The sequence below is a fragment of the Hyaena hyaena genome, unplaced genomic scaffold, assembly GCF_003009895.1.
Source record: "Hyaena hyaena isolate Hyena2069 unplaced genomic scaffold, ASM300989v1 scaffold_669, whole genome shotgun sequence".
Classification (NCBI taxonomy): Eukaryota; Metazoa; Chordata; class Mammalia; order Carnivora; family Hyaenidae; genus Hyaena; species Hyaena hyaena.
This window is the reverse complement of record NW_024081304.1, coordinates 960449-974571: the sequence shown is the minus strand read 5'-3', so window position 1 is coordinate 974571 and position 14123 is coordinate 960449. Positions and strand designations below refer to the sequence as shown.

At 42.1% G+C, this 14123-nt stretch overlaps 1 protein-coding gene across 1 annotated transcript; it reads right to left on the bottom strand.

Moving 5' to 3' along the window:
• Positions 1–338: 338 nt before the first annotated feature.
• Positions 339–11342, bottom strand: MMGT1 (membrane magnesium transporter 1). Its single transcript, XM_039217153.1, has 4 exons — positions 11034–11342; positions 7152–7204; positions 5091–5194; positions 339–3420 (listed from the first exon to the last, which is right to left on the bottom strand). Exons 1-4 carry the CDS (start codon positions 11110–11112, stop codon positions 3261–3263), a joined length of 396 nt encoding a protein of 131 aa, XP_039073084.1. The 5' UTR covers positions 11113–11342; the 3' UTR covers positions 339–3260.
• Between the last annotated feature and the right edge of the window lie 2781 nt (positions 11343–14123).

The following is a 14123-nucleotide window of genomic DNA, read 5'->3' as shown; positions in this document are numbered from 1 at the left end:
ATGATTTCCTTTTAAGTATAAAATTATAACAGATTTGTGATGGAATGATTGGACACTGCTACTCAGGGACTGAAATTCTGATTCTCCAAAGGGCGTTTGATAATTTATAAAGGAGATTACACATCGTCTTTCGACTCTAAAAAAAAAACAACATAAAATTGTCATTAGACTTTACATGTACAAGAAAAAGTAAAGTATCCATTGAATTTAGTAAAACAGCATCACACTGGGGGGAAAAATACAGTCATAAAATTATCTCTTACATTTTTCTGGAGACAGAGAAGCAGAAGAGAACGAGATTTAAAAAACAAAACAAAAACAAAAACCACTACCAAAAACAGGGTGAGACAATCATTTATTTATTGGACAGGGCAAGGTCATTTAAAGAGAGGAAACATATCCAAAAGAAGGTGTTTAGCTTGGTGTTACAGGCATTGATGTTCAACAACAAACAACACTACTCAATACATCATGGAAACAGGCCACATACAACCAGGGAGATGCGGTCATGCCACTCAAAAATAAGCCACAGAGCCTAGGGAGCAATCATTAGGGAGTTACAGAGCGTCATGGTCTCCAATCCGCCGACCTGCATTTTCTGTGGCTGGGACATCGGCCCATAGCATTTGGCTGGTTCCCTGGGTTATTGAGAAGTGTCTTGCTAATATTCTAGAGAGCCTTCCATATTGAGTGCGCGCTTCTGAACGTCCCTAAAATGGCAGTCACCTGCAGGCTTAACTAGCTGACGTCGCTTCGTTTTTGGACTACCCTAGGTAGTGACGGACAGTCTCAAAGCATTATAATTCTGAATTTAATCCACTTAGCACTGTTACGATGCATCCAAATCATCTTTAGTCCTATGGTACATACTTGAGAAAGAAAACAAATTCATCGGAGGAAAAGTGAAGAAGAAATTTGGGAAGCTCATCTGGCTTGAGGTATACACACCTGCCAACAAAGTTAGACGCACCTGAAAACTCTGTCAATTGTCTGCCAAATAATTAGACATGATTTTTACCAGGACTTTCCTGACTGGGCAAAGATTTCAATATCCATTCTAGAGACTAGCCAAAATCTTGTAAACAGTGGTATATCATGAGTGATTGATTACGAGGAAAAACTAGTTAGCCTAAAACTGGCTAAAAAAAACAAAACAAAACACACACATGATTAAGTGTCTGGGCCTCTAGTCACATCCGCTGAGTTTACCAACTGCTTCCTTCCACAGAAATCACAGTTCTCGGGAGGAGAAGCTCTCACTCCATGTACAACAAAACTATACTTGGGAAGCCAGTCACTAAAGACCAGACATTGTACGAATCCACTCATATTAAATGACCAGAATAGGCAAATCTATAGAGGCAGAAAACAGATTAGTGATTGCCCGGGGCCAGGAGGCCCCGGGAGGCGGGGTGGGGTATGAGAGGGGCCTGCCAAAGCACACAGGGTTTCTTTTGGGGGTGACAGAAATGTTCTAAAATTCACTGTGGTAGTGGTCGTACAACTTTGTGACTATATTACAAAACCACTGAGCTGTAGCCTTGAAATGGCAGACTTGAAGGTAAGTGAATATTAAAAAAGGAAGACAGCCCCCAAAGAGAAGAGGCGAGACTCTTGCAAATCAAGTCATACCTGAGGAAATGGTAGACAAGCCTGATATAAGGAGCTGGCTTCTCCTACGCTATTTTGATTTAATTATTGCCGCATTAACCCCTGAATTCCACTGTTAACTCATTTCTGAATGATTCTAGGCCATCAGCAGATTTCTAACTTTGTTCTCCTTAGAGAGCAGAGTCCGTGTTCCACAGACAGACTGGCTTGGCCAAACAAAACTAAACAACAATAAAAACTCAATGACAAAACAATCTCGTGCTTTGGGGCTGTGTGTTACCAGACAGAAGAGAAGAGCTGAGGTTCGTTTCTAATGGGAGAGATGCCATCAGGCACCAGGGCACCTGGAAATCATATTTCCTTTTCAAATCTGCACAGTTATTCCCTTTGCACCTATACAACTCAACAAAAGCAATGTTTTCATACCTGTACAGTTACAGTTCAACAAAAGCCACCTTCTCTACAAAAAAATGTTACGCTCCCTGCAGATCAAAGAGCCAGCCAAATTTCCCTAGACCTAAAAGTACTGTTTCTAAAAAAAAAAAAAAAAAAAAAAAAAGTCTGCTCTGTACCTTCATCCTCACCTTCAGCAGCATACAACAAAGATGGAAAACTCTAAGCCTGCTACAGATCTGAAGCTATAAAACAATTTCTTAAATGACCCTAATTGTTTTTAATTAAAGAGATTAGTTCCAAATATTTAAAATATATTTGTCCGGAGGCCTTTGAACTCGACCTTGAGTGAGAACGATGAGAACTTTCCTCTACTTTTACTAATTCGCTAGTTGAGTCTTTGAATAAGTTAAACTGGCTAATGGCAAGTCAGCGGTTTTCCTCCGTGACTGCTATTCTTCTACACAGGCAGGATAATAGATGAAATCATGAATGGTCATTTTGGTCTATCTGCAACTATCCTTAAGCTACGTAATCGGTTAGGGAAATTTCTGACATATAGATGAAGAGAACACAAGTAGCTTTACGGCAAGTTGAATTTGTTAAACCTATTTATGACAAAGAATTTCGGACACAAGAATCGCTCACTGCACACAGAGCCCCAGAGAAGTGATGGCACAACACAGCTGACGTGGGAAGGTGCACGGGAGCAGGGCGGGGTGAGAAGTCGTGAGAAATTAAAAACTGGCATGTGTCTGCTGAGGCAGAGCCACTGTTTGGGGGGCATAAGAAAAACTGAGAAGTCACCATTTTGGTCTCTTGAGAGAAGTCTATTTGCTGTTAAGAACCGAAGACCTGTTTGCTATCATTCATGCTGCAAAATGCAGTAGTCACATTATTGCCAAAAGGATCCCAAAACTCAAGTGCAAAAGAAAAGAAACCTAAGAAAATAAATAGTTACAAAATCATCAACATTTTTCAAAGAAATGTGTTCAAAACAGTGACTTTTACAAAAGATATGGATTTCTTTTAAATGGAAAAAAGAATTCTATGAAAGATCAAAGACTCATTTCACAGATAACTTACACTCCATTAATGATTTGATAACAGTGTACAAACAAGGGCCATAGACTCTTTTTAATTATGTCTGAAAAATCAATATAATATAAATACTGATGATGGGGGGAGTGTTTTATACCCCAAACTCCAATATTCCAGCTCTGTGTCCTGTCCTGTTATTATAATTTGTAAAAATCTTAACGACGCAGTGATTCAAGTTTTCGTAACTTCAACGATGTATTAGAGGACAATGCATCTTGATTTGAGGAGTTTGTTGTATCCGAAGGCCGGAACAGCACTCGACCACGATGATTAAATACATAAAATGATGGGTGATTCCTTAATGTGTCAAATGTCCTTCAAAGAAAAAACAAAGAGCATCCACTTTAGATAAACCTGTAAAAAGCCTATTTGAAAACAAGCAGGCTTCTAATGAATTATGAATTTGCTATGGGCTATAGTCTTAACTAAGTTTAAATCCATGAAATCAGGCTATAAACGGTAAACATACTGTGTCTCATTTTTTTCCTGCACAAGGAAAAGAAGAAGCCTGGAAAGGCAACATAAAGCCCTCAAACGTTTCTTTCAGCCATTCCTATGAATAATAGCACAAATCATCGCTCAACTTTAATCACATCTATAAATCTTACCCTAGCTAGCCATGCCAAACAGTCTTTTAAAAAACCAGTACACAGATTGTACCTTTGATTATTCTCATTTGGCCCTCACCACTCAAGCAATACGATCATTTCACAGATTTGTTTCCAAGAATCTTTCAAGTACAACAAAAAGCTCCTTTTGGCCCTTCTGTACCTTCTGTTGTCCAAACTCATACATTTTGCTACCACCTACTAAATTTATATATTTTGCTACCACCTACTTAATGCCATTCTGTTTTACTTCTTTCCTGGCCTTTTGCCTGCAATTCTTGGTAGACTCTTTGTAAGAACTACAGTGGGTGGTGATAGTAGAGTATCCTTTCTTCTTTCCCAGTGAGATAGATAGATAGATATATAGAGAGAGAGAGAAAGAGAGAGAGAGAGACAGACAGACAAAGAGAGAAAGAGAGAGAGAGAGAGAAAGAGAGAGAGAGAAAGAGAGAGAGGGAGAGAGACTAAAAAAGTTTGCAAACACCTATGTATGGCTTTTAGTACTGGCTTGTTTAAACATTATTTTCCTGGACAAAGGAGGACTCTGCCTTGATAAAAACTCAAATCTCAAAGTCAGCCCACCGAAAACTCCAAGCATACTCCCACGTAAAACAGGAATCCCGAGATGTGACTATTTAAAATATAAATTGAAAAGTAAAAGTAACAAGGGGGTGGGTTTCCTCTAACAAATAAATGCTCATTGCGAATCCTTCTAAGGACACATTGTAAAGGGTTAAAATTTCTAGGCTCAAGAAGGTGGGTGAAGTCCGGAGATGGAATTGAACAAAGGTAGAAGGATAATTTCATGAAAGTAAGAAATATGGAAAAAAAAAAAAGCAAGCAAAGCTCAAGAAAATAGCTTAGAAGAAGTTCAAGAGAAAAGGGAAAGCAAAATAACGAATATACTATAGTCCAGAAAAAGGAAAGGGCCAGAGAACAGAGTTTATGTCAGACTAGGTTCAAGGGATAGAGGGAAAGAGAAAACCCCTATTCTTCCAAAGACTAAGCTGGGATAAAAAGGGGGGAGGAAAGGAAGGAAGGAAAGAAAGGGAATGAAAAATGAAGGCTGAAAGGACAAAATTTCTGAGGGAATATCTTCTATATGTCTATTTCCCTCCATCCACCGAACCAATAAATAATTGTAAGCAAATGTAACAGGACCTCTCAGTCTAATGTCAATAATCTGTCATTCAACTTCCATTTTTCTATCTTATCAAACACTGCCTTGGTATTTTGACCTCACTACTCACACGGGCTGCATAATCGAAATGTAAAAACAAAAGCAACTTTTATGCACCAGAAAACATACATTTAAAATTATGTAAATGAAGCAAAACCCCTGTGAAACTAAATGCCTATGAAAACGGAAAGACTTACTTATTTTTTAGTTCTGAAGTGGCATCCATGTCTTTAAACTCCCCTGCAATATGAACTATACCATAACAGGTAACTGCAAAGGCCAGAAGTGTCTGAAGAACTATCTGTGAGTATAAAGATTGAGATTATCAAATAACATACAAACAGTATCATAAACATTTGCAATTTTCTCTCCATCTCTTTTTAGCCTCTGAGAGGTATTTCTCCCAGGTGAATTCTCCCTTTAAATGATTTGAACTCAGACACACCAAAATCTTCTATAAATTCTGTGGCTCGGCTACAAGCATACTTCTGGGTCTTCTCAAATAGCAAACAGGTACTTAGCCATTCAGAACTCAGTCATCAACGACTACCTGCTAGCAAGAGCAACTAAGAATTTTTAAATGTATTACTGTTAAATATCATTGAGTATAAAAAGAACACCCCTGACCCAGCACCCAGCTTAAGAAAACTACCAGTGCCTTTCAAGTCCCACGTGTCCCCCTCCAATTATATCCTTCACCCTCTCCTCAAAGGTAACTAGTGTACTGAACTGTAAATTAATCAGTTCTTGGATGCTTTTCTTTATAATTTTACCAGCTATGTATGTACCTCTAAACTGTATAGTGCTTAGTTTCCCCCCCCCATTTTTGGACTTTCTTGTGAGAGTCACCCCTGTTGTACTATATAAATGTAGCCCATTCATTCTCATTGTGCTTTATATTTTATTATATGAATATACCACTATTCATTCCACTGTTGGTGGCTATGGGGGCTGTTTCCTGTGTGTTACTTTTATAATGGCAATATGGATTTCCTGGTGTATGTCTCCTGGTACACGGGAGTAGAATTACTGGAGGAGAGTATATACACGTTCAACTTTATTAGCTAATACCAAAGTGTTTTCCAAAGTGGTTGTGCAAACAGAAGCTTGCAACGTTTGATATTAACCAACATGGGATTATAGGCACATCTGATCTTCTTGATTGTGGTTTTTCTGTATTTTTCAAACTTCCCAATTTGTAAACAGCAGCAAGGTATCTTAAACAGACATAACTGATTACCTGTGTGGTGTGTGTGTCGGGGGCGGAGGGGGGAGGTAACCCACCACAAAGCAAAGGTGATGGCAGAGTGGGTTACCAGGCTCGTCTATTGTTAACTTTCATTACAGACAACTAAAGTCAGAATTAGCCACAAGCTATTACTCTTAACTTTCTAAATTAAAACTAATGTCACATGTTATACCAATTTACATCCCCCCACCAGTGTACCCAGACCTAGTTCAGACAATGCAGTCATAGGCACCATTAACAAGAATGTGGTAAATCAATGAGCTATCATGAAATTATGTCACAATAAACTGTTAAGTAATAAAAAGCTAATTATAAAATTATACAGATATACACACAGATAATAACTTTTTAAAAGAAAAACCGTTTCGATTAGGTAAGACCATACATATGTAAATAAAGATAGTACTGTCTGTGCACAGGAAGAGGGCTTGAACCACTGACATACTCCAAACTGTCAGGAGTAGAAGCACAATTGCTGAGCAGTGGGGTCCCTTGTCTTTTTTATTGTGTGGGGCTGGTTTTACTTTTTACACTGACTGTTTGATTCTGTTACAAAGGAGTTACCACTGTGCCATTTACAATCCTTTAAAGATAAAAACTGTGAGTGAAACTCATGTATCGTTTTAGCTTAAAAAAAACATGTGTTTTTATTTACTTTACCACCTATGTATATGTCCCTAAACAATGTTTTGTTACTTTTTCTTGTTCTTAAACTTTACATAAAAAGGAACTTTGCTAAAAAACGAAGTCAAATAATCAACTTTGTAAGTCCGTCCCAGACTACAGAGAAACTTCTAGAATGACTATTTAAACTACAGTTCTAGAAACCAAACACAGAAATCTTTTGTTCCCAAATCTTCGGATTTTACAACGAGTGACAAAGAGTAGAGAACAGATGTTACTTCATGTCTGGAAATTTTTATAAGAATAAAAACCAGTAAAAACTTATTATAAGCTATGTGGCTAATTTTTAAAATATATTTTAACGGAATATAAATGACCAACTTACATCTATTGGCAGTGATTCATCTTCCTTTTCTGTTAATCGCATATAAGAACGATCTATAAACCAGAAGCATACCATTAAGGAAATTGTAGCCCATTTTTCTTTCTTAAAATGCAAGCAAATCAATACACCAAAGCAGTGGCTGACTTATGTGCTACATAAAGCAATGCTAATCCCGGATTCCTCAAAAACCTCTATCTTCTAAGGCAGTCAGCCTGATCTTGAACTATTTTATTTTCATCACGACCTGCCTTGTCACCTTATAAAACACGGTAAGAGTGAAAGGTGAACAAGTACAAGGAAGAAATACCTAAACATATTTTTTTTCTTTCAGCACTATAGGGAAACTAGAATCCTCTGAAACGGTTTCTTTCACTAACTGGTCAAAGAAATCACAATTATTTAAAAATGAATAAGCCTGCAGAAAATCTCAACTCTGAAGCAGCACCGCCATCACACAGTATGGACAAAGGAATACTGGTAATGGATAGGTTTTGCTCCTGACAAAGTATGTTGGAGCGGTGGTGGAATAGGTGAAATTCCTGGACACCCATTTCTGCCTCTCCGATTAAATTATAATTCTGCTGCTGCCTTAGCCTCAGGAAGCAGCAAAGTATGAAAGAAAAGGATCAGGATTTGGAAGCTGATAAGCCTGGATCATAAAACCAGCTCCTCAACTTACTGTCATTGAAGTTTATCTCATCCAACCTAAGACATCCATCCCCATGAGTTGTAACACGCATGGATCTCAATTTCAGAGTGTTAAAATGTAGGACTGGGAGGGAAAGTGGGTCTGAGAGTCAAAGGAACACAGTATATATTTTTCAACCACCCAAGTTTCCACAACAGCAAAATGGGGATAATGGGGAGATTAAGTGAGATACATGATAGCCATTCTGCCATAACAAAGCTCATTACATACAGCAAAGAAGGGCACGCCACAGTCCGGTGGTATGCTCTCCACTGCTACGCTCGGACAGGACACGATTAGCGTCGAAGGTAAATATTAGTCTTTCTGCAACATAAGCAGTATAAAGAGGCCCCACTGCAGTGACAAATGCCACGAGGCATTCTCATCTCAGCAGAAACACAAGTTCCTAACTCGAGAGAAACCTTGCACGAGCCCTATTTAATAATGTGCCGTGGAGTGAAAAACCCACACTGCTGGGAGGGAACGCGTAGTGACCCTTAGAAGAGTGCGTTTAGAGACATTTCTCAAGTTTTATCTGATGGGTTTAATACGAGGACCGGTGTAAAAGAAACATCAAGCCAATACCAAAAATAGGTTTGGCTAGCTTCCTACTGCCTCTTCAATTCCCAGCCAGCTTCCTTCTTTGCATGAAGCCTAATCTGACTCTAACACTACCTTTAAGCAGACCTTCCCTCATATGTAAAACTGAGGAGTTGGACTTACTTCCGTGATCTCCTTGCTCCAGGACTGCTAAAATCCCACAGCGGAAGCCACTGTACATACTGACGCAGTACTCGACAGTACCCTAATCTCCTCTACGGTAGCGCTTCTCAAAGGACTGTGCAGACAAATCATCGGAGGATCTTCTTAAAATGCAGATTAGGATTCAATAAACTCTGGGGCAGGGCACATTTCTGCGTTTCTAGCAAGCTCCCAGGTGAGTCCTTTGAGGCTGGTCTGTTAAACACACTTGGGCAGCCAGGCTCTGAGATACTTCCCTTAACCTCCTTCCTTGTCCCCCCTCCCCGCCATCTCTAAGCATCCTTACATACTTTTAGCATAGCATCTATATTACTTTATTGTCATTGTTTATTCATCCATTTGTTTCACCACTTGACTTTGAACTCCCTCAGGGCATCGCTGTACCTCTAGCACCTAAGCACAGCGCAATTTCAACCAATTACACGAAACTGAATTTCATAAAGCGGTGCAGCACACAGGCTCTAGAGCCCAAATGCTTGTGTTTGAATCCTGACCCCGCCATTTATCATCTCTGTCAGTTTGTACCAATTTCCTAGCTATGTGAGTCTCAACTTCTTCATCTTTCAAAAGTGATAATAACAACAGCTACCTCAACAGGGCTTTGGGTAGGACTGAATTATATAAGGCACATAAAGTGCTTAGTTCGGCGCCTGGCACATGGTAAGCACTTCATAAACGTTAGCTATTATTATTGTTATCATTAAAGATTGGTGTTTTGGAGAAACTGTCACAGAATAGAGAAGACTGCGGAAACATGACAACCAAACGTAATGTAATACCTGGAGTAATTCCTGGAATGGAAGACCTTATTGGGAAAACTTGTGAAATCCAAATAGAAGCTAGACTTTAGTTAATAGTAATATACCAATGTCAGTCTCTCCATTGTGACAATATACCACGGTAATATAAGATGTTATCAACGTGGGAAACTGGGTGGAAGGGTATACAGTAACTCTACGATCTTTGCAACTTGGCTATAAATCTAAATTTTCAAAATCAAAATGTATGTAAAAACTAAAGCTGGATTTCTGTCAGGCAAATGTCAGAATACATGTTTGTAAAAAGTAGTTAAAATAACTGGGTCGTTTTAATTCTCTATAATAAACAGAACAGAGATTTTATCTCGGGGGGACAAAAACTAAAGCTTTGAAGGAATTCACATTTCATTTTCTACTTTACTCCCGAACAGGGAAAGTAATCTAGCAAATGAATACAGTTCAACGTTAAATTCCCTTCCTCCATTCAACAAATTTATTATCTACTGCGGGGAGGATTGTGCTAGGCAGAGAGATCACAGCAATGAATAAAATGGGCCGCCCATGTGGGCTCTACAGGCTAGGACAGAGGTTAGCCAACTTTTCCTGTAAAGAGTCAGATAAATATTTTAGGTTTTGCAGGCCACACTGTCTGTGTCAACGTCTCAACTCCCCACTTGGAAAACAGCCAGACAACACCTAAACGAATGGGTGCAGCTGTCTGCCAGTAAAACTTCACTGATGGAGACTGAAACTTAGATTTTATATAACTGTCACGGACCATAAAATGATATTCTTTTGCTTTTCTCCCCCCAAAATTGAAAAAAAAAAGTGAAAACACGCGTAGCTCACTACAAAAACAAGAGCGAGGCTGCATCTGGCCCACACACCAGAATTTGCTGACCCCTGGTCTAGGGGAGAAGGAAGACCTCCAAACAGATCAGCTGTCTACAGACTACTACCTCCTCTGTTGCACTTCCAAGTTTCTTCTCGACGATATAGTTGCATTTGTATGTTAGAGTACTTTTACTTTTTTCCTTTGAAATTTCCCCATCACTCTGTGACATAGGAGAGGCAAGAATTTAAATCCACCTCGGTGGAGGCTCACAGAAGGGACATGACTTGCCCAAGGTCATACAGATTTAATGGTAAAGCAAGTTTTTCAGAACCGGCCCTCCAGACTCCCAGTCCAGTGCTCTTTCTCCTGTAACACGGTGCCCCCACAGGCAAATGGCCACATAACGTTTCGGTCTCTGCCTGGACAGCCCAGGGGTGCCCAAGATGTTGTCCACCCAGTTGTCAGGGGACCGTGAGCACCGGAGGTCCTCAATCTGACACCCAGCCTGCTCAGCCCCACGCTGGATCTGACATCACTTGTCCCGGATTCCCGGGCCAACTCCCTCTCTGGCCACCCTGCAGCCAGCTCGGAGCCCTCTCCCAGGCACCCCCTTCCCCTTCCATCCCTGCTGCAATTGCGGGTGCCCGTCTCCTCAAACTCAAGACTCCCGAGCCTGGCTCCGGGAAGCCCCGCGCCGCTTCTCGGAGTCACCCCCAACTCTAAGGGCTCAAGTGACCATTCCCGGGGAACTCGGTCCGACACTCCCTCAAGGTGCGCCCACACGTCGCCCCCGGAGTCCCGCACCGGAGCGGCCGCTGTCCCCCCACCCCTGCACTTACGCTGAGCCGCGGAAAAGGCCGCGTGGGCTAGGGCAAAGAGGCCGACGCCCACCAGCCCTTTCCATAGCGACGGCGCCATGATTCCGGAGGAGCGGCAGCCCAACAAAAGAGGCGAAGGGCGGCGAAGCTGTTCCTTCTTCCACGGGCGGGTGTCCGCGCAGCGCAGACAGATGACGTCACTGAACCCCTGGGCGCGAAACGCCTCAGAGGTGGAAAAGCCTCGGAGCCGTGAGAAAGCGGAAGCAGGAATGCCGGGAAGAAGGGGAGAGCGACGCGGAATAAGGTCCGCGAGTGACCACGAGCCGAGCCTGCGCGGCGCAGCCTCTCCGCGAGGGGCAGCGCTGAGCGGAGAGCCCGCAGACGGAGGCGAAAGCGGATCAATGGAGAAGCGGCGCGGAAGGGCGCCAGCAAATGAGCGTGGGCCGCGGGGCGAGGGGCGGGGCCTGCGGAGAGGCTGGAGGGGCGGGGCGGCGCGAGGGCGGGAGGGGGAGGTTCAAGGCGGCCCTGGGTCTCTACGCCTGGCAGGGGGTTTGTTTGTTTGCTTTAGCTGGTCGCTGCAGAAGTCTCATTTGTCTTCTGATGGCCGGTCCTGGGCTTCAGCCCTCGGGGAGGCAACAAGCGAAGCGGCGAGTGGGGTGTAGGGGGGAAGACCCCGGGATTTGGAGTCCCAAACACGTGGCGTGCATGGGACGCTCCGTAAAAGTTAGTTCCCTTCTCCTTACCTTCAGAAGGTCTTGAAGAAAGGTTCACGCCCCAGGGGGGTGTGGTGCCGTGGGAGAATGTTGTCCGGGAGGGAGCCGGTTTACATTAGGTTGAAAGGAAAGGGCGCGAACAACGCCGGCCCATTTTCTCTATCTCTGATCAGAAGGGGGAAAAAAAAGTGTACTCTCCGTTTTTGATTTGTCTCTGTGTCCATCCCCTTAAATGTAGACACTCATTAGTGAGGTTCTTCCGGTGAATTCTTTCCAGCCTGCTCTCCTTTGGCGAGCTCACCTATTCATTCCCATCTATTCAGCCACAGTGATTCCAAAGCGACATCCCAATCTCAAAGGTCTCTCCTTGGCTCAGCCCTGCATTTCCAGACCTGCTGATCACTTATTTCTAGCCTGCGGCACTTCAAAGTTAATATGGCCAAAACGAAATTCATTCTCAGCTCCTCAAGTGCCCCCTGACTGATTGGCACAGCGCTGTAAGCTGCATATATCACAAGGGAAATGCCCTCAGCCCTGTCGGGATTGCACATTTGGCTAACTGTGGTGTGCTGGAAGACCCCTATCCTGGTCACCCCCTTTAAATTTGCAATCTCCCATTCCCGGTCCCCTTAACCTGCTCTATTATTTCTAGATCACCTTCTGAAATATTCTACAATTTACCTGTTTATAATGTTTGTTGTGTTGTTATTGTTCATTGTCTCTCTTCCCACACTGGAATGTAAGTTGGGAAAGAACAGATTTCTGTCCATGCCTAGAACATTGCCTGCCGCATACAGATAGGCATTCAACGAATGTTTGCTGAATGAATGATGGGAAAGAAGTGGGGAGTGACTTACCCTTGTTTAAATGGATCTCTATAGAGAGTCCTTCCATTATTTTGAATTGGGTTCAAAAATCCTTGTGGACTTAAAAAAAAATCCTTGTGGACTTGTATACACTCTTAAATTTTGATAACCCTTTGATGATAAACCTTTTCTGATATACTTGAGCTTCCTCGAAGCTGAAAAAATTAACAAATAAAGAAGGCATCCAAGAGCCTTCAGATTTCCTAAACTTATGGCTTTTGTCCTCGATCCCATTTTCCAAACCCTTCATTATGATCACTATTTTTCTCTAGGTCTGCTCCAATTTTTTCACCTCTAAACCAAGATTTGACCAAGTATTCAATATCAAGTACAGTATAATGTATTCCTTACTAATGTAAGTGTATTCATAAACCTCACAATCAGGAAGAACAAGGAAATAATCTTTCTGTGCTGGCTTGAAAGTGCTTCCTTCTCCCTGGAAGGTAGCAAGGTAGAAAAGATAAATGACCCCCCCAAAAATCTTAAAACTTGGTGTTAGGGGCTCCTGGGAGTCCGCTTCAGCTCAGGTCATGATCTTACGGTTCATGAGTTTGAGCCCTGCATCAGGCTCTGTGCTGACAGCTCGGAGCCTGGAGCCTGTTTCAGATTCTGTGTCTCCCTCTCTCTCTGCCTCCCCCCTCCCCCCGTTCATGCTCTGTCTCTCTGTCTCTCAAAATAAATAAACATTGGGGGCGCCTGGATGGCTCAGTCAGTTAAGCGTCCGACTTCGGCTTAGGTCATGATCTTGAAGTTTGTGAGTTCGAGCCCCGTGTCAGGCTCTGTGCTAACAGCTCAGAGCCTGGAGCCTGCTTTGGATTCTGTGTCTCCCTCTCTCTCTGCTCCTTCCCCATTCTCTCTCTCTCTCTCTCTCTCTCAAAAATTAAATAAACATTTAAAAAAATAAAAAATAAACATTGAAAAAAATTTTAAAACAACTTGGTTTTAGCTTTGATAATGATCAAATTGAAACTAGCCTTTTCAGGCACCCTACTAAAGTATCTCTGCTAATATTAATTTATCTGAAGTAGAGAAATGATGAGGAGGTTTCTGAAGGGAGCTTATATCTGGTCCCTTTCTCTTTTTTTAATGTTTATTTATTTTTTAGACAGAGGGAGACAAAGTGTGAGTGGAGGAGGGGCAGAGAGAGAGGGAGACACAAAATCTTAAGTAGGCCTCAGGCTCTAAGCTGTCAGCACAGAGCCTGACGTGAGGCTTAAACCCATGAACCGTGAAATCATGACCTGATCCCAAGTTGGACGTTTAACTGATTGAGCCACCCAGGTGCCCCTGATTCCTTTCCTTTAAAAAGATGAGGTTACAGGGGTACCTGGGCGGTTCAGTCAGTTAAGCGTCCGACTTCGGCTCAGGTCATGATCTCACAGTTGTGAGTTCAATCCCTGCGTCAGGCTCTGTGTTGACCGCTCAGTCGGGCTTTGGTTTCTGTGTCTGCCCCTCCCCTGCTCATGCTCTGTTTCTATCTCAAAAATAAACATTTTTTTAAATTTTAAAAAAATAAAAAGATGAGGCTACAG

What these genes read in the sequence shown, in the direction of transcription:
- MMGT1 (XM_039217153.1), bottom strand. Translation starts at nt 11,112, where the DNA reads ATGGCGCCGTCGCTATGGAAAGGGCTGGTGGGCGTCGGCCTCTTTGCC. An exon ending in GGCCTTTTCCGCGGCTCAGC is followed by an intron (nt 7,205 to 11,033) that starts GTAAGTGCAGGG and finishes TCTGGTTTATAG; the next exon opens with ATCGTTCTTATATGCGATTA. An exon ending in ATGAATCACTGCCAATAGAT is followed by an intron (nt 5,195 to 7,151) that starts GTAAGTTGGTCA and finishes TTATACTCACAG; the next exon opens with ATAGTTCTTCAGACACTTCT.